The sequence below is a fragment of the Cricetulus griseus genome, chromosome 6 (assembly GCF_003668045.3).
Source record: "Cricetulus griseus strain 17A/GY chromosome 6, alternate assembly CriGri-PICRH-1.0, whole genome shotgun sequence".
In the NCBI taxonomy this organism is placed as follows: Eukaryota; Metazoa; Chordata; class Mammalia; order Rodentia; family Cricetidae; genus Cricetulus; species Cricetulus griseus.
The window spans coordinates 10,625,069-10,646,669 of NC_048599.1; the positions used below are offsets into that span (position 1 = coordinate 10,625,069).

Here is a 21,601-nt window from a genome sequence, read left to right on the forward strand (position 1 = left end):
CAGTCTGTACCAAATAAAACAAAATACAAACAAAGGCTGGGAAGATGGTTTAGCTGCTAAAGATGTTTGCTGCCAAGCCTGGTGACTTGAGTTTCATCCCAGGGATCCACGCGGTAGAAGAAGGAATCTGAGGCAGGAAGATTGCCACAGGTTTGAGGTCAGCCTGGGCTATGTGAGACCTTGTCTCACCCTCCACCCCTCAAAAAAAAGAAACCTGTCCTGAATCTTGAACTATAGTGTATGCCATAAAAGCAAGGAACCCTTCCTAGATTGAGGGTACCAAAAAAGGCAGGGGGGAGAACTTGGGCACAATTAAGCAACCAAAAGTGGAAGACGGAAGGCTGGTTTTAGGGAGGGGACGGTGAGACTGAGGGGGAGATCAAGGGCACGGGCAGAGATAAGCGTGGTTGGTGGAGAGACTGAAACACACCCCAGAATGCACAGCTCTGCAATTGGTTGATATTCAAGGTGATCCTCACCTACGGAGGGAGCCAGACACCTGTGGTTGTAGCGACTGTGGTGGAGTCAGGAGGGTGGGAGTGTAGGATCATCCTTGGCTACACAGTGCTTCCAATGCCAGCCTGGGCTGCAAATGACCTCGACTGATCCACAACCAAATAGTTAGATAACACATCTGAGGGAGATATGAACCTTAATGGCTGCAGGAATGAAATAGGGTTCTGCACCCCAGATTACTCTCTTAACAGCAGAAGTTCGGAACCAACCCTGAAAACAACCCATCTTTGCAAGCCCCACCACCCCAAAAGAGGATATTGCTGTAAAAATCCTGTCTCTTCCCTATACCTAGCCCCACCCGGGGCTTTGGCTGCTTAAGGCCTTCTAAGCCATTAAATGGTAATTTTGGATTAGGGACTTGACTTTTGCTCCATTCAAAGACTTATTTCATTTCTCTGCTGGTCCCTGGCTGTGGGATACAAAATGGAGACCACAGATGAACGAGGAGCCATGGTGTCTCATGCCTGTAATCTAAGCACAAGTATGTGTGTTAGTGTGAGAAGCTATGAGTACCAGGATCTCAAGGCCACCTGTGCTGCATGTCTTAAAAACAAAAACAAAAAATAAAATGATATTAAAAACAACAACAAAACAAGCCGGGCGTTGGTGGCTCACGCCTTTAATCCCAGCACTCGGGAGGCAGAGGCAGGTGGATGTCTGTGAGTTCGAGGCTAGCCTGATCTACAGATCAAGTTCTAGGACAGTCTACAAAGCTACACAGAGAAACCCTGCCTCGAAAAACCAAAACCAACCAACCAACCAAACAAACAAACAAACAAAAAAAGCAAAAAAACAAACAACTGTCAGGATGGAGATGGCTCGGTGGTTAAGAGCACTGGCTGCTTTTCCAGAGGTCCTGAGTTTGGTTCCCAGCACCCATGAGGCAGCTCACAACTGTCTGTAACTCCAATTCCAGAGAATCCACACTCACCCAGAAATACCTGCAGAGAAAGAACCAATGCACATGAAAAAACAAAAAACAAAACAAAACCAAAAAACTACCTTTTCTTTTCTTTGAGACAACTTGAGGACTTCCAAACTCAGTCTTCTGAAAATTATCATCATCATTATCATCATCCTTGCTGTAGTGATGGAAATGGCCCAACGGTCCCACCCCATTCTCAGGCAGATATGGCTGTAATGCTTTCTATCACTAGCAAGATAAAGGAGAGAATTATATTACACAATGTTTTCCTTAAAGGGCTCATCTTTCTTGAGCCATAAACTGTACATTCCTTTAGATTTGTGAGTAACTGTGTCTGCTCTGCTCCCTTCCCAGAAAGGTGTTGGGAATATCTGCAGATTAGGCAGAGGACAGGTGTTAATTTGCCTTCTGACTCAGAATCAGAACCCTAAATGCTTTTATGTAGCATGAAAACGAATTCTTCCCTGCCAACTCCACCCTGGCTTACAAGAGGGCTGTCCAATTTGTTTTTGATGTCCTCCAAGTCATTTAAAATATGTTCCAGAAGACTGGCCACAATTGGAAATTAGGCATTTATTTCTTCTACAAGGTCTTATCCGTAGCTCTCCATATTAAAATGGTGTTCCAGCTGATTTATTCAGCTTTGGTTTGTCCAAAGGCACAGGTGAGCACACTTATGAGGCCGGGCTCCTATTTTCCCTTCCTCACTCATCAGCTTCTTAGAAACAGGAAACTTGACAAATAGCCAACCAAAAAACCGCAAAGCACCAAGATGGAGGACAGGTTGACGGTCTGCCCATTCCCCTATAACCAAGGAAAGGTCAAATAAGGATCCACATATTCAGAGATCTCATAGGGACACCACAGAAGGCTGACCAGCCAGTGGAACACCCCTTCTCCACTCAGCTCATACACTGGGCAAGGGAGTCAGCCAATTAAATTTACGAGATTTGTGAAGTATAATTTTATACCCATATACACCCTTTTGGAAAATTTCAGGCATCTCTGAATCAGGTCACACAACCTCTAACTTTTCTGAAACCAGGTCTGAATTGCAAAAACCAGGTCTGAATTGCAAAACGCCCTAGTAACTAGTGAGTTTAAACACCCAGGTACCTTTCTGGGTGCCCACTGTTTCCTACAGCGGGCTGAAACCAGTTTCTGTGAAAGAAATTGCAACTGCTCTCTTTTCTGGAATCATCTCTGGTCAAGTTTGCTTTTAATCTGCCCTTTCTACAGTTAGCAGACTGAGAAGTGCTTTTTAAAATTCAGAAAGTCCACATGATAATAACAAATCCACGCACGTGAGTATGAAACCCGAGGCTATTACTCAGGATTTTAAGGAGGCGAATCGTGGTGGGGACGAACAGTGTGAAATTGGGTAGGTAGGGGGTGTAACTTGAAGACTTGGAATGGGCAGAAGGCCGGGCGTACCACTGGCCACTCGGGCAGCCTTCAAACGCAATTTAAAATTTTCAATCAGAGACCTGGAAAGGGACTCGAGTCCCCGGTCAGGTTGTTTTTAGAGGTAAAAACTGAACCGAAGTATTTTTCTTTTTCAGCTGGTAGTTATCAACCACGCCAATTACTATAGTAAAAATTTTTTGGAGCGCATTACCAAGATACATCGGTTCTAGAACTTTCATGTCCCGCCCTGGTTTTCAATAAACAGATTTCCCGGCTTTTTCTTCTCTAGTCCCAGCACTCGGATAGTGGCCGCGAGGATGGTCCCCTCCGAGTCGGTCCACGCCCGGGCCAATCTGAGCCCGGATGCTAATTAGCTACGCTTCCCTGATGAACACGCCTTTGTCACATGTAGGGCCGAACTACAAGGCCCAGCATGCCTCGCCCCTCCCTGATCAATGAGGGCTTATTTAAATGATCTCTGAGGTCTTGGACCCAGGCCAATCAGCTGTCAGGGCTCATGATAAATCGCAATGCATTATTGATAATAATAATTACTGGGACATGCGCGTTCCGGCCGAAGGGGGGTAAAATTTCCTAACTCCAGGAATTGGTGGCAAGTCACCAGGGCTCTTCCCGGCGCCCCGATGCGCGCACCATGTCGAGGCGCAAGCAGGCGAAGCCCCAGCACATCAACTCGGAGGAGGGCCAGGGCGAGCAGCCGCTGCAGCAGCCGAGCCCCGACCTCGCAGAGGCGCCGGCGGCGGAGGAACCGGGTGAGTCCGTGCGCCCGTCTGTCCGTGCGTCCCGGGAGGACGCTCCCAGCACCGCCGTGCGTCCCTCGAGCGCGCGGGTTTGGGAGCAGATTCTGGAACTGGGCTTTTGGACTCGGTTCCGGGAAAGGAGAGGCGAGAGCGGGACGGAGGGAGGTATCCTCACCCCCCCCCAAGTTTCCCCCGGTTCTCTCATTCTTATTGGGAAGTTGGCGCCCCTTTGCCCTGCCTCGCTCTCCCTCCAGCTTGCCTCTCCTTGTCCTCAGTCGGATAATTGGTTTCCCTCGCCTCGATACACAAGCACCCCTACCCCGGCGACTTAGGCTTCCCTCTCCCCCCCCTCTCTCTGGTGGCGCCGCTTTTAAAAGAAAGAGACCCCCAAGTCTTCCCACCCTCTCCGCCACCCCCTTGGGGGCCCCTGGGGGAGGTGCGCACCTCTGGGGGACCCCCCCGAGGAGGGCGATCTGTTGCACGCGCCCCTCCCAGGCCGAGTGGGGGGAGGGGGCGCGACCTCTCCCCACCCCCAGGCCGGGGTGCGGGCCACCCGCGCTGCACAGGGGGCGGGGGAGGCTGCTCGCTCTACTTCCCTTTGGGGGCTTTTTATTTTTTTTGTAATTTTGGCTATTTCGTTTACTTTTTTTTTCTTTTTTTGCTGCTTTCCGCCTTTCCCCCGGGGCTACGCCGCCTGCTGCCGATCCTCGCCCTAACCTTTCGGGGCCTGACCTCCAGCCATCTTTGATTTCCGACTATCTAAAAATAACCGCGGCCCGCGGGAGGGTGCCGGCCGGGGCCCGGGTGGCGGGGGCAGGGTCACCCCCGTCGGAGCGCACCCTCGCTGCTTTACATATGTATATATATTTATTTATTTTGCTCGGATCCTTCGGGCGGCACCGCTCAGCACACGCCCCGGAGGTGAAAGGGGAGAGGTCGGGCTGCGGTTGACCCGGCCCGCGCCTCTGCGAAGTTCAGGACCTCGGCGCGGCCGTGAGCTGCGGGCGAGCACCTTCCCAACCGGCCTCCAGCAGCCCCTCACCCCGGCCCGCCGGACTGTCGCCGGAGAAATTGGGAACGTGGGGGAGGGGGTCCCCCGGGCCTCCCGCCCGACTCCAGCTCTCCGCGCTTGGTGGGCGGTGCGCGGTAGCGGCGGACTCTGCGCGCTCAGCTCGGGACGCTCCCGCTTTCCCGGGACTGCGGTCCTAGTCTTCCGCAACTTCCCGGGTCTATCAAGAGCTCAGTGGCCCTCCACCGTAATGTATTATTTCCCCTCAGGGCAAATGGAAGGTCGTTACTTGGTCCGGGGAGCGGATGTGAGTTTTGGGGCGTCGGAGCATCCCACATCATAGGGCTCTTTGTGCCTAGGCCAGGGGAGCTGGTGTGTGTGTGTGTGGGTGTTGGGGGGGTGAGCCGCGGAGAGGCTGGGTCGCCTGGTCCACCTGGAACAAAAGGGTTAACCCTAAGCCCGCCTGCTTCCTCGGGAGAGGAGGGGCGAGCTCCCGGCCCTGACCCCTCCCCTGGTCCTGTGCTGACCTCCCATCCCCCTCCATTTGGGGTGAGCGCACACTGGTGTGGATTTTTGTTTTTAGACGGTGGTTGACTTTCTCGAGGGCGTGGAGGGGGTAGCATGTTAAAGAAGGGCTTCCGAAATCTCCGCTGCCTGGAGTCGCACTATAACCTGGCTGCGCCCTGACGCCGCTGGGCGCGCGCTGCCACCGCGGTTTGGGAAGCGTTTTCTGCGGATCACCCGCGGTCCGAGCCGGGCTAAGCGCGCTGGCGCCCTCTGGAGACGGGTCATGTGCGGACCCGGGCACACACCTGGTGAGTGAGGCAAGCTGGGCCCGGAGATCCGCACTGGGGGGAATCTCTGCAGGGTTCCCACCTTCCCCATCGCCATTTGTGCGTGGGAGTCTGCGCCAAGAATTCTTAGAATATGTTTGCGGAGTCCTCACTTGTGGCCTTTGGGAAGAACTTTTTTTTTTTTTTTTTTAAGTGACTGTATTTTGGGATCAGTCCCAGTATGGATAGATGATGGTTAGAGTCTTTATCGCGAAGCGTTTGGATCCCTCTTGATCAGTCCGTTGGAGAATGCAGTTTTTGAGCTAGGAAAATGAAATCCGGGCAATAATTAGCAGATCAAAAAATCCGCAGGTGGTCGAGGAGAGGGGGCTCACAGTACTTAAAGGAAAATTAGCATTTTCTCAAAAGAGTTCCAAATGCCCTTTGTGCTAAACTGGATTACAACCTTCAGCTATTACGATTCCCAGGTTTTGAGTAATTTAGCTCCCGTTTCCAGCCTCTATTGACCTGCCTGTGCTGGCTTTAGTTAAGGTTTCAAGCGAATTTAGAGTTTCCCCAAAGGGGTGGGGGCTGTAATTTGCACACGACCTTTTTTATTCATTAAATTGCATGTAAAATGCATTCCCTCACCCTCAGTGGTGCTCAGCCGCCAGTAAACGATACTTTTGTCATTGATGGGCGTGTTTAGCAGGCTCCCATCTAAGTAGGGTTCTGGGGGACCATTTTCGGCGACTGAGGCATGGTTAGTTTCTCGAATTTCTGCCTTTTGGATGTAAAGTGTCAAATGAGAGTTTGGGGAAAAGGATTTTGGCAAGATTTGGTAAGAGGATCAGCAGTACATTCCGGGTGTAAGGTGGTGGATTATCCCCCCCATTCAGCTTTGGGTACTTGTGTACACTGGCATTGAAAACGTGTCCTATAGGAGCATGTTGTACATTGGGAGTGTGATTGGTAACTTTGTTCAAGCTGTTTTTACTAGTTCCAGACATAGGAACATGCTGTGTGCCAGACCCCGGGCTTGGACCTTTTGAGACCTTATCGTTAATTCTCACAACCCAAGTAGGTTTGGAATTTTATTTACCGGAAAGTTAATGGATGCTCCCCGGTGACATGGCCTGGTCCATTTCCCTCCAACTTGACTTTACCCTCCTTGAATCCATGGGGTGTTTGTTGATGGTCCTAGAGCTGTCAGTGATGTTCTCCTTTGTAAGAGGCAGCCGTGGTTGGTGCTTGAAGCTGATTTGGTTTGGTCATTTTCCTTTTTATTTTTCCTCCCACAGGGTCTGTGTGTGTGGCCATGGCAGCTTTTTACCATAACCATCCCAGCCTCCAATGTTTCCATGCTCATGTCTCTGCCTCCAGCTGCTGGGATTGGAAGCATCTGCCAGCATAGCCAGCCCCACTTTTGAGTTTTTCAAATTGTCTTTGGAAGCTGTGGGTGATGGGATCCTGGGAAACAACTCAGAACTAAAATAATTTCAGTTCATTTCTGGGGAGGGAGCACCTGATTTGAAACAAAATGAGTAGGAAATGCATTCAGGATGTTACTAACCATTATCACTTTAATCTGCACTTTTTTTTTTTTTTAAACAAACACACCTGAACATGTTAAAGTCTTGAGACAGGCTGGAGACAGTGAGAAGAGAGCTCTGCCGTGTCTTGGAGTATGCAAGCTTATTCCAGTTGAGGCAAGAGGTGACAGGGCATCCCTTACTTAGACAAGGCTTATTCTGAGCCTTTTGCCCTTCAAATTGATTTTTTTTTTTTTTTAATTTCATGTGCTGCCACAATGTGCATGTGGAGGTCAGAAGCTCTAGCTCAGATGTGGTGGCAAGCATCTTTTACCCACTGAGCCCTTCTGCTCGGTCTCCTTTTCACCCTTTCAAAAACCTTTTCCACGGGGCCCCTGAACTTTGATCCATGACTTTTACTTTTTGTGGGTTTTTTGGTTAAGGAGAGGCTTAATATCAGGTCAAATTTGACCTTTACAGGTAGATTTCAAGGTTTGATATATGAAACTGGTTAAAAAAAAAAAAACAAGCCCTTACAGCTGGGTCAATAATACCAGAAACATAATTCCTTTTTGTTTTTTGGTAAGCACTTATCCTGGAGGTAGGGATGGGCCTAAGATACTGTGTGCCTTAGGTAAGCTGTTCATTGTCATTCTCTTAATACAGGGCCAGTTACAGATAAGCAAAGCCTGAGTCGCCAGGCTTTTATCGAGATATACAGATTTTATTTTATTTTTTAAGTGTTTGAGTGTCTCCGGCTAGGGATTGGCCTCCTGGCTTGATTAGCTTTCTTCCTATACAATAGTAAGCGTGTTTTCCATCCATCTGGCCGAGATTGAATCTAAGACCCCTGCTGGGTTTACTGCATTCTTCCAACTTACTGGATAACTAGATGCTGAAGAGATAACATTCCTAAAATTCGGGGTGGGGGATGGAGGCCCTGCTTGCTGGCGCTATCCCTGTGGACTTTGGCTTTCCTTCCCTTCGGGCTAACTTAAGCATAGCCAGCAATTGTTCTTAACAGGGTCTTCTTACTCCTTGGCAAATACTGGTTCCATTATTTGCCGATGGTGGTGTGGATGAGGTAGTTTTTTTTTTTTTTTTTACTGCCTAAGCAAACAGTGGCTGCAGTTTTAAGTGGGATGTTGCTGGTGCATGAGCAGCCAGGCTGGAAGGAGAGAGGCTGGCTTTGGGGCTTGTGTATACAGTGAAGGCAGTTGGCATCCTGGCTGTAAATCACTTGGAACTGGTGGATCCTTCTGGAGCAGAGGTGCTTAACCTTTTGCGCCATAGATCCCTCCTCTGTCGAATGCTGAGAGTGCACAGAATTCTAGGGAACAAAGTACAGTGACCAGCAAACATTTAGTCCTCCTTATCTTCCCCCAATCCCCCAAGGCTCTTGAAAAATGACAAAGATGAGCCGTGCTGGCCATTGTTTCTGGCAATTTCGCCCCTAAACAATGCAGTCTGAGAACTATTTACATAGTATTTGCATTGCATGTGGGTTTGCTAAATCCCGGAGATTAAAGTTTGGGGGTTGGAGATACCGCTCAGTGGGAGAGCCCTTTCCTAGCTGGTGTGAGGGCTTGGGCTCAATACCCAATGTGGGGGTGGGGGTGATACTAGAGGGTGAACTGCTAATAACAGGAGCCCTCTGAGACTGCAGGGTCCAACACCTTTGCTAGGGGGATATTGATGAAAATGGCAGGTCTGGTATCCTGTCTGCCAGTCAACTGCTCCAATTATCCAGAAAGTAGAAGAGCCATAGCCATAGCACTCCACATAACAGTTGTAGTTTCTGCTGTGAATGTTATTATGTAACATGTCCCTTACATGCCTGGCGTAAATCTTTGGTAAGTTTAATGGATTGCAGGTTAAGACTGCCTTAGAGTCAGTCTGCCAGTACTTGGGAAGCTGAGGCAGGAAGGAGGCTTGCCAGGAATTTGGGGTCAGCCTAAGCTACTTAATGAGTTTGAAGACAGCCAAGGCTACATAACTAGACCTTGTATCAAAACAAAATTTAAGATTGCCTGGTTGAGAATTGGAAGAGTTTGGTTCTTGCTATGTACAAGGTCACTTGATGCTAACATTTCGTGAGGGATGAAGCAATTAAGTGAGAAGAGGAGGAACTCCTGAACCATTTTAAGGAATAACTCTGATTACTTAATTCTTCCTAAGCCTTAGTTCAGTATCTGCATCTGGGAAATGGGTTCAAAGGTACTTTAATTGCCTGACCTCAAAGGAGCCTAGTCAAGTAGTATATGTATAGTGTGCTGTGGGTGGGGTGGTTGGAGAATGCCGTGGCTCTTTTATTTGTTTATATTTTTCCTGAGATAGGGTTTCTCTATAACATTTCTGGCTGTCCTGGAACTCAATTTGTAGCCTAGGCTGCCCTCAAACTCAGAGGTCCCCCGTCTCTGCCTCCCGAGTGTTAGGATCAAAGGTGTGAGCCTTTGGCCTTTAAAGACAGGTGGGATGCGGTCAAATTGGTGGAGTGTTTGCCCAGCATGCATGAGGCTAAGCTTGCGGCCCGTCTTCAGCCCTTCAGAACACTTAACTAGATAGATGTGGTGTAGTTGCTTTCATTCTAGCTTAGCACGAGGGGGCTGGAAGCTGGAGGTCTGGCACGGTCGTCAGGACACAGCTTTGGAGGGCAGACTCGGCCACTTGACTGGGCCTCGGGAGAAGTGTGGTTTCCAGAGTGGGTGAGGTGTGAAGACAGAATGGACACCAACTTTGCTGGAAGCGCGCTTGCACCCAAATTGGTGCCAATTTCAAAGGGACATCCTGGCAGTCGTGCCCAACACCCTTAACCCCAGCACTCAGGAGGCAGACCCAGACCAGACCCAGACCCAGACCCAGACCCAGACCCAGCCCAGACCCAGACCCAGACCGCAGGCAGGGATCTCTGAGTTCCAGGACAGCCAGGTTACACAGTTTCCTATCCCAGGCTCTCAGACCCTGTGTAGGAGGCAATAGTTTCACTTCCCTGTAGACGTTTATGTCTTTACACACCCACACTCTGCCCAGCCTGTTTCCTGCCTTTCATAAAATTCCTTTCTCCTAAAAATTCTTGGGCAAAGGCTGAAATACTCTTATAATCCTGTTTGAGGCCTCCTGGGCTACAGTGAAATCAGGGCCTCCGTGGCCTGTGAGACTCCAGTTCAAACAGCAGTAAAAAGTCTGGTGTAGCCAGGCACTCAGTAGTCAGGGGCAGGTAGATGGGTCTCTGAGGCCAGCCTGGTCTTCAGACTGAGTTCCAAGGCAGCCAGGGCTACTTTTTTTTTTTTTTTTTTTTTTGAAAACTCTTTATTAGTTCTTTGGGTAGCTTTTTCTCTGGTGGTATGGAAGAGTGAGTCTAAACTGTTTTGTTGTTTTTGTTTGTTTGTTTGTTTGTTTGTTTTTTTTTTTTGGTGTACTTTTTATGTAATCGGATTCTTGGTAGACCAAGAGCTGTTGGTGTCGCTGTGTCCAAACACTGGAGTTGCTGAGGCGGAGGGTGCAGTTTAGATAGGCAACGTGCAGGGAAGCTGTGTGTGCCTTCCCATGCGGTTATCCTCCTCCCTGGAAGTGTTCTTCCCAGAGGAGGTTTCTGTTTTAATTATTTATTTGTATTTTATATACAATGGTGTTTTGCCCACATGTGTGAGAGTGTGGGATCCCCTGGAACTAGAGTTACAGACAGCTGTGAGCTGCCATGTGGTTGCTGGGAATTGAACCCAGATCCTCTGGAAGAACAGCCAGTGCTCTTAAGCACTGAACCATCTCTCCAGACCCCCAGAGGAAGTTTTTAAAAAGATTTTTACTTTTTTTTTTTTTTTTTTTCCTGAGATGGGATTCTCCGTGACACAAGGCACAATTTAGCACTTCGTTAGTTTTTCCTTTCATACTGGGTGTCCTGTATCTGGGGCCACCTCACTTTGTAGCCAACAATGACCCTGAACTTCTGTCCTCTGCCTCTTCGGTGTTGGTATTCCAGGAGTGTAGTCACATGACTTTTACTTTGTGCTGGGCTCCTTGTAACCCCCACCCCCAATGCCAACTAAGCCACACTCCAGACCTTTGTTTCCCTCCTTACACTTAGAGAGAGAGAGAGAGACCAGTGTCTCTCTACGTGGCCTTTACTGGCCTGGTGGGCTGGACCTTACAGATGGACCTGCCCCTGCCTATCTTGTTCTGAACTAAAGTGTTGTTGTTCCATGGCTTCCTAGTCAGCAGGAGTCTTTGTCTCCTAGACTTCCCTGTGTGGCTGAAAGAAAAGGGTGTTGCCGTCACGGGACATGCAGGTACCAGGGAAAGACCTAACAGGCAGGGGCGCCGCAGTGCCCCCTTCCCGGGGAAATGGGAACTGCTGAGTCATGCTTGCTTGACTTCAAGTCACTGGTCTGAGGGCCTAGTAGCATCACAGTTTTAAGGGCTTCCTCACACATACGTGTGTATCTATCATGTCCACGCAGTGCCCGAAGGTGGGAGGAGATCCCGGAACTGGAGGTGTAGACAGTTGTGAGCCATCATGTGGGTGCTGGGAATCGAACTTGGGTCCAGTGCTCTTAGCCAATGAGCCATTTCATCAGGCTGGCCTATTTGAGACTCTCAGAAAACAATATTGAAGAGATCCAGTCTAGGCCTGTAGGTTAAGATGCAGTTGACAATGTTCAGTCTCTGGAACCCAGCAGATGGAGGAGAGAACCAACTCGACCTCCCTCAAGTTGTCCTGACCTTTTGAACATGGGGTTACACTAGCAAACCCAAGCATGTGACCACCGATAAATAAGAAAGGACAGACCAAGTAGAGCAGTCCTAACTCCCGAGTCTTCTGAATTTAAATGTCTTGGGCGGAGCCGATTGGTAGCAGATGGAGGAGTAGTGAGGTGTTGGATTCCCATTTCTTTTTTTGGTTTTTCTTTTGTTTGTTTGTTTCTTTTTGTTTTTTTTGAGACAGGGTTTCTCTATATTGTTTTGGAGCCTGTCCTGGAACTGGCTCTGTAGACCAGGTTGGCCTGGAACTCACAGAGATCCGCCTGCCTCTGCCTCCTGAGTGCTGGGATTAAAGGCGTGCGCCACCAACACCCTGCCCTTTTTGGTTTCTTTGTGTAACCTTGGCTGTCTGGACCTTGCTCTGTAGACCAGACTGGATTGATGCCTTGGTGGCACCTTTAAAACTTGGTTCTCTGGGATGGATTAATGTTGTTTTTAAACTTGTCACCCCTGGGTGACAGATACGCATCACCTGGGTTGAATGTGATTTATGATATTCCATTTTGCTTAGGTCATGGAGATCAGGTAAAATTTGACCCAATTCCAATGTCCTTGGCATTGGCTGCCCTCTGGCCTTCATGTCGATCAGTGGGGGCTGCTTTAAAGAACTATCTAGTAGTGGCTCATGGCTATAATCCTAGCACTTGGGAAGCCCAGGTGTGAATTAATTGCTAACCTGGACTACAAAGTAAAATTCTATAATAAAATGAATTGCTGTTTATCCTATATTTCTGCAAATAACTACTACAAGTTGGATAATAGCAGTTGATTGGTTTGCACAGCTGTGGAAGGTCTGAGTTTAGGTGACAGGGTTCCTCATGGAGGCTCTGGGAAACTGATGAGGTTCCCGTGGTTGGTTTTAGCAGATCTTGGTAAAGCCCTTTGACTCCATCTCTGCCTTGGCCTTCAGAAGGCCCCGTTCTCTTGTGACTTGTGTGTCTCACTGGTTTCTGTTCTTCCTCTTAGAGTGATACTAAAGTTTAAGACCCAGCCTAACTTTTGCCAAAGACCCTGTCCAAGCTAGTAACAGACTCCACTAATCTGGAAGTTGAGGCAAGGAGGGTTAGGAGTTCAAAGCCACACTCAGCTACAAAGCGGCCTTAGGGCTGCCTGAGCTAAGTGATGCTCTTTAAGAGACTCCAGGCAAAGTCGTGGGCAAGGCAGGCATAAGTTATGAGGCTTGGTGGTGGATAGTTATAATTCAGGCTGTAGGGACTTTATGTCCCTTACACAGCCTTCTTGAATCAGGACTGGTGTAATGGGGACCTGTCAGTCAGAGTGCTTACCTTTTCCTCTCCTTGCACAGGTGCTCCAGTGAACTCCCCAGGGAATGGCGATGAAGTGACAGAGGACATGGCCCTGGTAAAGCGCCCTCGGCGGGAGGAGACTCACATCTGCGAGAAGTGTTGTGCTGAGTTCTTCAGTCTCTCTGAGTTCGTGGAACACAAGAAAAGTTGCACTAAAAATCCTCCTGTCCTCATTATGAACGACAGTGAGGGGCCAGTGCCTTCAGAGGACTTCCCCAGAGCTGTCCTGAGCCACCAGCCTGACAGCCCAAGCAATAAGGACAGTCACCAGGACAACAGTGGCGGCTCAGGGAGCTCAAAGGAAAAGCTGGGCATGGACTCTATCCTTTACTTAAAGACAGAGGCTTCCCTGCCACCCACATCCCAGAACATAAGCTACTTACCCAAAGGCAAAGTGGCCAACACCAATGTGACTCTGCAGGCGCTCCGTGGCACCAAGGTGGCAGTGAACCAGCGGAGTGTGGATGCCCCTGCAGCCCCTATGTCAGTTGCCCACACTATCCCATGGGTCCTAGAGCAGATTCTATGTCTGCAGCAGCAGCAGCTCCAGCAGATCCAACTCACCGAACAAATCCGTGTCCAGGTGAACTTGTGGGCGGCACACGCCCTCCACTCTGGTATGGCAGGTGCAGACACTCTAAAGGCCTTAAGCAACCATGTGTCTCAGCAGGTGTCCATATCCCAGCAGGTGTCCGCTGCTGTGGCTCTGCTCAACCAGAAGTCCTCAAACCCAGCTCTGTCTCTAGATGCCTTGAAACAAACCAAGCTACCTCATGCCAATGCCCCCTCTACAACAGGCTCACTGTCCTCGGGGTTTACGCCCTTCACCTTGAAGCCTGATGGGACTCGGGTTCTCCCCAACTTCATGTCTCGCCTCCCAAGTGCCCTGCTACCTCAGACCCCGGGCTCTGTGCTCCTTCAGAGTCCCTTCGCTTCTGCGGCACTTGACCCATCCAAGAAAGGGAAAGGGAAGCCCCCAAACGTCTCTGCGACTGCGTTGGATGTCAAGGTCAAGGATGAGACTGTCCTCGGCAAGCACAAGTGTAAGTACTGTAGCAAGGTTTTCGGGACAGATAGCTCTCTGCAGATCCACCTCCGCTCCCACACCGGAGAGAGACCTTACGTGTGCTCTGTCTGTGGTCACCGATTCACCACCAAGGGCAACCTCAAGGTACACTTCTATCGACACCCTCAGGTGAAGGCAAACCCCCAGCTGTTTGCCGAATTCCAGGACAAAGCAGCAGCAGGCACCGGCTCCCCCTATGCACCCTCTGCCCCCATCCCTGTAGATGAATCAAGTCTCTCTGTAGAAACCAAGCCTGCCCATGTCACGGGAACACCTTCCACAGGGCTACCTCAAAAGCTCACATCGGGTCCTAACCCCAAGGACCTCATGGGTGGCTACCTGCCCAACGACACGCAGCCAGGGCCTTCTCCAGAAAGTGAGGTGGGACTCCCACTCCTTGGGGGGGGGCTTGCGAATAATCCCCCAAGGGTTGGGGGCCTCCAGGGGAGTGGGACCCCGGAGTCAGGATCAGAGACCCTGAAACTGCAGCAGCTTGTGGAGAACATCGACAAGGCCACTGCCGACCCCAACGAGTGTTTCATCTGTCATCGAGTACTCAGCTGTCAGAGTTCCCTCAAGATGCATTACCGGACCCACACAGGGGAGAGACCGTACCAGTGCAAGATATGTGGCCGGGCCTTCTCCACCAAAGGCAACCTGAAGACGCACCTCGGGGTTCACCAAACCAACACGGCTGTAAAAACACAGCATTCATGCCCCATCTGTCAGAAGAAGTTCACCAATGCCGTCATGTTACAGCAACATATCCGAATGCACATGGGTGGCCAGATTCCTAACACACCCCTGCCAGAGAGCCCCTGTGACTTTACAGGTCCTGAGCCCATGGTTGTCAGCGAGAATGGCAGTGCCAATGCCGTCTGCCAGGAAGACTCGGTGGAAAGGATGGAAGCAGATGACATCTGCTCACGGGATGTTCCTGGTGGCTCCTCAAAGGTCTCCCAATCAGTTCCCGGTACCCACCTGGTGTCACCCATTCTGGACTTCTCTGTGATGGCTTCCCTGGATACTCAGGGGAAAGGGGCTCCTCCCCCTTTGGGCCTGCAGTGGCAGAGCAGCCGAGAAAATGGCTCAGTAGAGAGGGACAACTGCCTAGTCAATGACTTGTCCTCACTCATGGGTGACCAAGAGTGTCGGAGCCAAAGCCTAGATGGCGAGGAATCCATGTGCTTACAGGCAGTGTCCCCTGCCAATAGCCAAGCAGAAAGTGTCAAGTCCCGGTCTCCTGATGTGAACAAGGCCGAGGGCATCAAGGCCGAGGGCATCAAGGCCGAGGGCATCAAGGCCGAGGGCATCAAGGCCGAGGGCATCAAGGCCGAGGGCGTGGAGAGCTGCCGCATTGACATGGAAGGTGATGAAGCTTTGGATTTCACTTAATGTCCCCTTTGGGCTCAAGGTCACCAGAAAAGGAGCCTGGGTTGAACTTGAGTGTGACTTGAAGCAGTTTCTGTAGGGCAACTAGCTAATTCTGTGCTTGTGTGTAGAGGAAGCTGATAACTGCCTATATGTCCTAAGTACTTGGTAGACTTTCTATTTATCATGGGTCATGCAGGTTGAGTGTGGGTGTTGGTTTTTTTTTTTTTTTTCAAGAATCTTTATTCTCTCTCACACACCTGTTTTTTGTTTTTTATTTGGCCCCATGAGTAGGTAAGTGTGATGGGAAGTAGGCACTGTTTGGGCCACAAAAATCAAGCAATAGTTGCTTGGAACTGAGGTCCTGCTATGAAACATAGTGTTCACATCTGAAAGACAATACCTTATGTTAGATGTATCGATTTGAGCTGTCCACGGCTCCAGAATACCTCGTTAGAATCACAGAAAATGCCTAGGTATGGCGCAAAGGTGACTTTATTGTGGTACTTTTTCTTTTGATAGGGTCTCACTATGTAGACCAGGTTAACTTCAAACTTGATCAGCCTGCCTCCTCACCCCTTAGGTTCTGGGATTGAAGGTGTGTATCACTCACCATATCTGGCTATTTTCCAGGTGGCTGGGGAGGATACCGGCCTGAGTTCATTCTACACGATCCTTGATCTCTCTAGGATCCTCCTGCCTCTACCTCCCAAAGAAGTAGATGATAAGCCTGAACCCTGATGGCGATGAGACGTGGATGTTATGTGCACACATTTCTATGCTACCTGTACTCTAAACCATAAAAAGGCAAATTTTCCTAAGTGTTCAAATTTTATTTTCTGTGTAAAGAAGAACTCAAAGAGATGAGGTTGGTGATTAAACACCTACCTTGTATGTACTCACAATCTGAGTTCAGGTCTCCATGGAAAAGCAGGCATGCGGGAGTGTGCTTGTAACTGGTGTTGGCTGATGGGAGACAGACAGATCTCTAAGCTCTGGCCAGTAGCCTAGCCCACTTGCTGATGATATATCCATGAGAGGACCCACCCCCCCCAAGAGGCAGTTGGTAACAGGTATTCTTCTGGAAGCTACTATTGTTGTGGAGAAATGATTTGCTTCAGACAGTGAGTTGGGTGTTAGATGATAAAAGTTGGTCTCTTTCCCTCCACACTAGCTCGCACTGGCATCCCATCAACATACAGTCATGCACAGCCCACCTACGTCAAAGTCGAAGTTCCTGGCACCTTTGTGGGACCCTCCAGCATGTCCTCAAGCACGACACCTTTGGTGGCAGCACAGCCACGCCGCCAGGCCAAGCAACACTGCTGTACACGGTGTGGAAAGAACTTCTCGTCTGCCAGCGCCGTTCAGATCCATGAGCGGACGCACACGGGAGAAAAGCCTTTTGTCTGCAACGTATGTGGTCGAGCCTTCACCACTAAAGGCAATCTGAAGGTGGGTTCTGATGGGTGTTGATGGCTACTGATTGATTGCTGTGTGGACAGAAAACATCCATCTGTTTATATGGTGTTCTGGAGCTTTGAAGCTCGGCAGTCCCAGGGGTAGAAAGAAGCAGGGGGATTCTCTTGAGTTGGAGGCTGGTTTAAATAGTAAGTTCCAGGCCAACTAAGGCTACATAGAGAGACCCTGTCTCACGGAAAAGGCTGGGCATCTAGGGTGCAGCTAGAGTGTTGGGTTAACACAGGGCTCCAGCCACAGTACCACTAAAAAAGTCCTGCCTTTATACTCCAAGCACCAGGGAGGCAGAGGTAAGTGGATCTTTGAGGCCAGACTAGTCTACACAATGGATCCAAGACAGCCAGGCCTACACAAATCCAGGACTTGCCGCAAAAAAAAAAAAACCTGAAAAGAAGAAGAATCAGAGTTCAATATCTCAGCTAGCTCTTGAAGCTTTTTTTTTGAGACAGGGTTTCTCTCTGTAGACCAGACTGGCCTTGAATATGGAGATTCTCCTGTCTCTGCTGGGATTACAGGCATGCACCACCATGCCCAATGGTTTTGTGTCTCACGTAGCTTAGGCTGGCTTAAGCTGAGAATTCTTCTGACTGCTGGGATTATGGGTGTGAGCCACCTTACCTAGCTCTCTTTTGTGGGTACCAGTGTTTTGCCTGCATGTACATCATCAAGTCTGTGCCTTGTACTAAATGAAGATCAGAGAACATCATCAATCGGGTAATTGATATTTCTGAGCTCCCGTGTGGGTTCTGGAGTCGAACTCAGGCTCTGCAAGGGTAGCAAGTGCTCCTAACCACTCTGCCATCTCTCTAGTCCCAAACTGATGCTTGTGGTCAAATGTGAGTCACAGCTATAATCCCAATACTGTAGATAGCTCAGGGCTAAAGAGCATTTGCTGTTCATGCAGTGAACCCAAGTTTAACTCTCAACACCACTTGGTATTGGAGACACTGGTTTCATTCAGGGGTCTCTGTTTATCTACCAAAAAAGCTCAAGACTTGACTCATTGGTGCTGGGGTGTGGCAACTCTGGAGTGCTTGCCTAGTGTTCACAAAGCTCTTGGGGGGGTCCCTAGTCCCTTCCAAACCAGGCTTGGTGTTTCCAGTTCTTGGGAGATGAGGGTATAGGGGCAGGGAGGGTGAGTATTTAGTATTCAGTGGCAGTCTGAGCTAGAAGAGATTCTGTCTCTTCTGTTACTGTTTTGTTATTTGTGTTTTTTCAGACAGGGTTTCTCTGGCTGTCCTGGAACTCCTTCTGTAGACCAGGCTAGGCTTGATCTGCCCACCTCTGCCTTCCAAGCACTGGGATTAAAGGCGTGTACCACCAAGTCCTTCAAAAAAAATAAATCTTTTGTTTTTTGAGACAGGGTTTCTTTGTGTATCCTTGGTTGTCCTGGAACTTGATCTGTAAACCAGGCTGCTCTGGTATTCAAGATCCACCTACTGCTGCCTCCCTAGTCCTGGGATTAAAGGCATGTGCCCCCACGGCCTGGTTTAAAAGAAATCTTAAAATCACCCAGGTAGAAGAAGCAACAGGTTGCTTAGCATCTTTCTATCAATAGATTCAGTTGGCTCAGTTTTCTCTTTACAGCCTCCAGTGTCTTTGCTAATGAGTTTATTTTTCCTTCAGCTGGGCATCACATTGCCCTATGAAAGCTGAGGCAGGGGAATGGATCTTAAGCTTGCTCAGCAGGGAAAGAAGAAATGGCTGCACCAAGAAAAAGTCTGGCTCGGGGCTGGAGAGATAGCTCAGAGGTTAAGAGCACTGACTAGTCTTCCATGGTTCCTGAGTTCAATTCCCAGCAACCACATGGCAGCTCAGAGCCATCTATAATGAGATCTCATACCCTCTTCTGGAGTGCATAATTAAGTCTTTTTTTCGAGACAGGGTTTCTCTGTGGCTTTGGAGGCTGTCCTGGAACTAGCTCTTGTAGACCAGGCTGGTCTCAAACTCACAGAAATCCACTTGCCTCTGCCTCCCGAGTGCTGGGATTAAAGGCGTGCGCCACCAACGCCCGGCTGCATAATAAGTCTTTAAAAAAAAAAAAAAAAAAAAAAAGTCAGGCTCCTTAACAGTGCTTGCTGGGTATTTATACCAGTCCCCAGCAAGGCAGCAACTCATGTTCCAAAGTCACTTTTGAGGCTGGAGATGGTACATGTGTCCAGCATACTCAAAGCCCCAGCACTACACAAAAAGAAATCACTTGTATGGGGTGTGTATCGGGTACGTATGTGTGTAGAGATAAGCCATGGAGATCAAAAGTTGATGTTGGAATCTTTTCAATACTCTCCACTTTTGTTTATCAAGGCAAGGCCTCTCCAAACACAAGAGCTTGCCTTGCCAACTACTTTTAGTTGAGCTTAGTCTAGCTGACCATATGACCGCTACCTCATGAGTGCTGAGGTCACGGCTGGGCCATCAGACCTGCCCAGCATGTATGTGAGTGCTGACAGGACCACGGGTTGACGAAAGCCCTTTATGTAATGAGCCATCCTTACCCTTTTTGTTGGTTTTTCAAGGCAGTTTTTTTTTTTTTTTTTTTTTTTTGTTCCGTTGTTGAGACAGGGTTTCTCTGTGTAGCCTGGCTGTCCTGGAACTGGCTTTGTAGACCATGCTGGCTTTGAATTCAGAGATCCACCTGCCTCTGCCTCCCAAGTGCTGGGATTGGGTCTAAAGGCATGCGCCACCACTGCCCAGCCTAAATTACCTTTCAAGTAAATGTTTCCATTTGCGTATTTGTGAGATTGACAGGTAGTGAGAAGTACACACCTCCTTTTCCTCACAGTAAGGTTTATAAAAGTAAAAGTAATATGGGGGTGAGAATCTCAGCGTGGACAGTCTGTTTGCTGTTTCACTGGTCTTCAGGGAAGTGTGACATTGTGGCCTGTAACAGGTGAATGCAATGATGTCTGATGTGTCCTAGGCGTTTATGTAAATACGCCCACGAATGGCTAGGTGGATGCTGCTGAAAGAGCAGCCTTTACCCTTATTGACATTAGGGATGTTGGCCAAAGATGGCCAGACTGTCCCCTCTCCTCTCCTCCTTCCCCAATACACCTACAAACATGCTCTCAAATAGTCCCAACACCTGAATTGATTCTTTTCTGGCTTATTGGCACAAGCTCTCACAATGTAGCCTAGGCTACCCTTGAACTCAAGGCCTTGCTACCTCTCCTGAGCTTGTGCATCACCCCAGGTCCAATTTCTAAGAAAAAGGGTGCTTATGAAGGTTGGATGGTGCGCGCCCTTGTGGAGGCAGGAGATTGTGATGACACTCTTTTTGCTGTCCCTGCACAGGTACACTACATGACGCATGGGGCCAACAACAATGCCGCCCGCAGGGGCAGGAAGCTGGCCATGGAGAACCCCATGGCCATCCTGAGTGCAGAGGGAAAGAGAGTGTCTGAGGCCTTTCCCAAGGAACTCCTGTCCCCCACGGTGAGCGTGGACCCCACCACCTGGAACCAGTACACCAGCGTTCTCAATGGGGGTCTGGCCATGAAGACCAATGAGATCTCTGTGATCCAGAGTGGAGGCATCCCCACACTGCCGATGTCCCTGGGGGCCAGCTCTGTCGTGAGCAACGCCACACTTTCCAAGCTCGAAAGTTCTCAGTCTGCTGTGAGCGGGAACATGGAGAAGCCTGCTGTTCCTGACGGTGTGGCCAAGCACCAGTTCCCCCACTTTCTGGAGGAAAACAAGATTGCAGTCAGCTAAGGAGGAAGAGAGGAGTGCAACTGGAGTGAAATCTACTCCATCATTTAGCTTTCTTAACAGTCTCCTGCTCTTTCTCTTCCTTAAACGCAAGTGAACAGAGCCTTGGGCAGTCCTACAATCTTGATTGTTGCTATGCTGCTTTCCAAGAAAATGAAAACAAAGGAAAATAAAAACAAAACAAAACAAAAAACCAAAAAACAAGCAAAAAAAAAAAGCAAAAAAAATCCAAAACAGACTTTGTGGAAAGAAGCGGGTTTTGTTACTTGGGACAAACAGTACACTAGAGGCTTTGTGTGACCTCCTGGCTGTTTCCAAAGACTGTCACCTGTTTCAAAGTGAAACAGTTGGCAAATTGGACCACAGTGGAAGTGACAACTACTTACCTCAATCCAGGGGTGAGGGTACTGTATACTCCCTGGTGACTTTATGCGGGTCAGTGGACATCTTTGTAGGGACCTGGTTTATGCCTTCCGACCCTGTGTTCATCTTCTGTTTTTGAATGTACCTTAAGAGAAAGGAAGAAAAGAAACCTCAGAAAACTAAGGTGGTCCAATCAGCCTACTTCCTTAAACCTCAGATCCTTTGTAGGATGCCCACAAACTGACCCTGGTCCCTAGGGAGCCCACCACTTACCCTGATGCTCATTTAAATGGTTTGGAGCCCCAAAACTGCCACCTGCCCCCCTCCCCCCATCTCCCACAAACCACTTTCTTCACAGACCCTGGAGTGGACGGGCAGCGGAGCTGGTATCTCAGGTGATTTCACCTGGTTCTGCAGTGTTCCCTGCATTGTTGAACTGCGTGCTCCTCCCTAGGGAGAAACTCCTAGCAGGGCCAGGCGAGACTCATTATTGCCGCTCCGAATGTTAAGTGATGTTACCTTCCTGTTGTTACTTCAATTTCCTTATCCCCGAGTGAAGATTTTCACACCACCCTCTGCCATTATGAAGGTTATAGTGTTGAGACAGGCAGGTCTTGGATGTG

General features: G+C 49.3%; 1 protein-coding gene across 5 annotated transcripts; it reads left to right on the forward strand.

The window, feature by feature from the left end:
• The first annotated feature begins 3,503 nt into the window (after window positions 1-3,503).
• Window positions 3,504-20,618, forward strand: LOC100772712 (sal-like protein 4). 5 transcript variants are annotated; one of them, XM_035447016.1, is made up of 6 exons: window positions 3,504-3,625; window positions 5,033-5,037; window positions 12,988-15,302; window positions 15,372-15,423; window positions 16,600-16,880; window positions 20,199-20,618. In XM_035447016.1, the coding sequence occupies exons 1-6, from the start codon at window positions 3,504-3,506 to the stop codon at window positions 20,616-20,618; spliced, it is 3,195 nt and encodes a 1,064-aa protein (XP_035302907.1). The 5 variants fall into 5 exon arrangements, with proteins under 5 accessions (XP_035302907.1, XP_035302909.1, XP_035302908.1 ...); XM_035447018.1 differs by lacking the exon at window positions 15,372-15,423 and having other exon boundaries at window positions 12,988-14,031; XM_035447017.1 differs by lacking the exon at window positions 5,033-5,037 and having other exon boundaries at window positions 3,504-3,621; window positions 15,378-15,423.
• Window positions 20,619-21,601: the final 983 nt, after the last annotated feature.

Coding starts and splice junctions, on each gene's coding strand:
- LOC100772712 (XM_035447016.1), top strand. CDS start 3,504: ATGTCGAGGCGCAAGCAGGCGAAGCCCCAGCACATCAACTCGGAGGAG. Junction 15,424..16,599: donor CTGCCGCATTGACATGGAAG/GTGATGAAGCTT, acceptor CCTCCACACTAG/CTCGCACTGGCATCCCATCA. Junction 16,881..20,198: donor CCACTAAAGGCAATCTGAAG/GTGGGTTCTGAT, acceptor GTCCCTGCACAG/GTACACTACATGACGCATGG.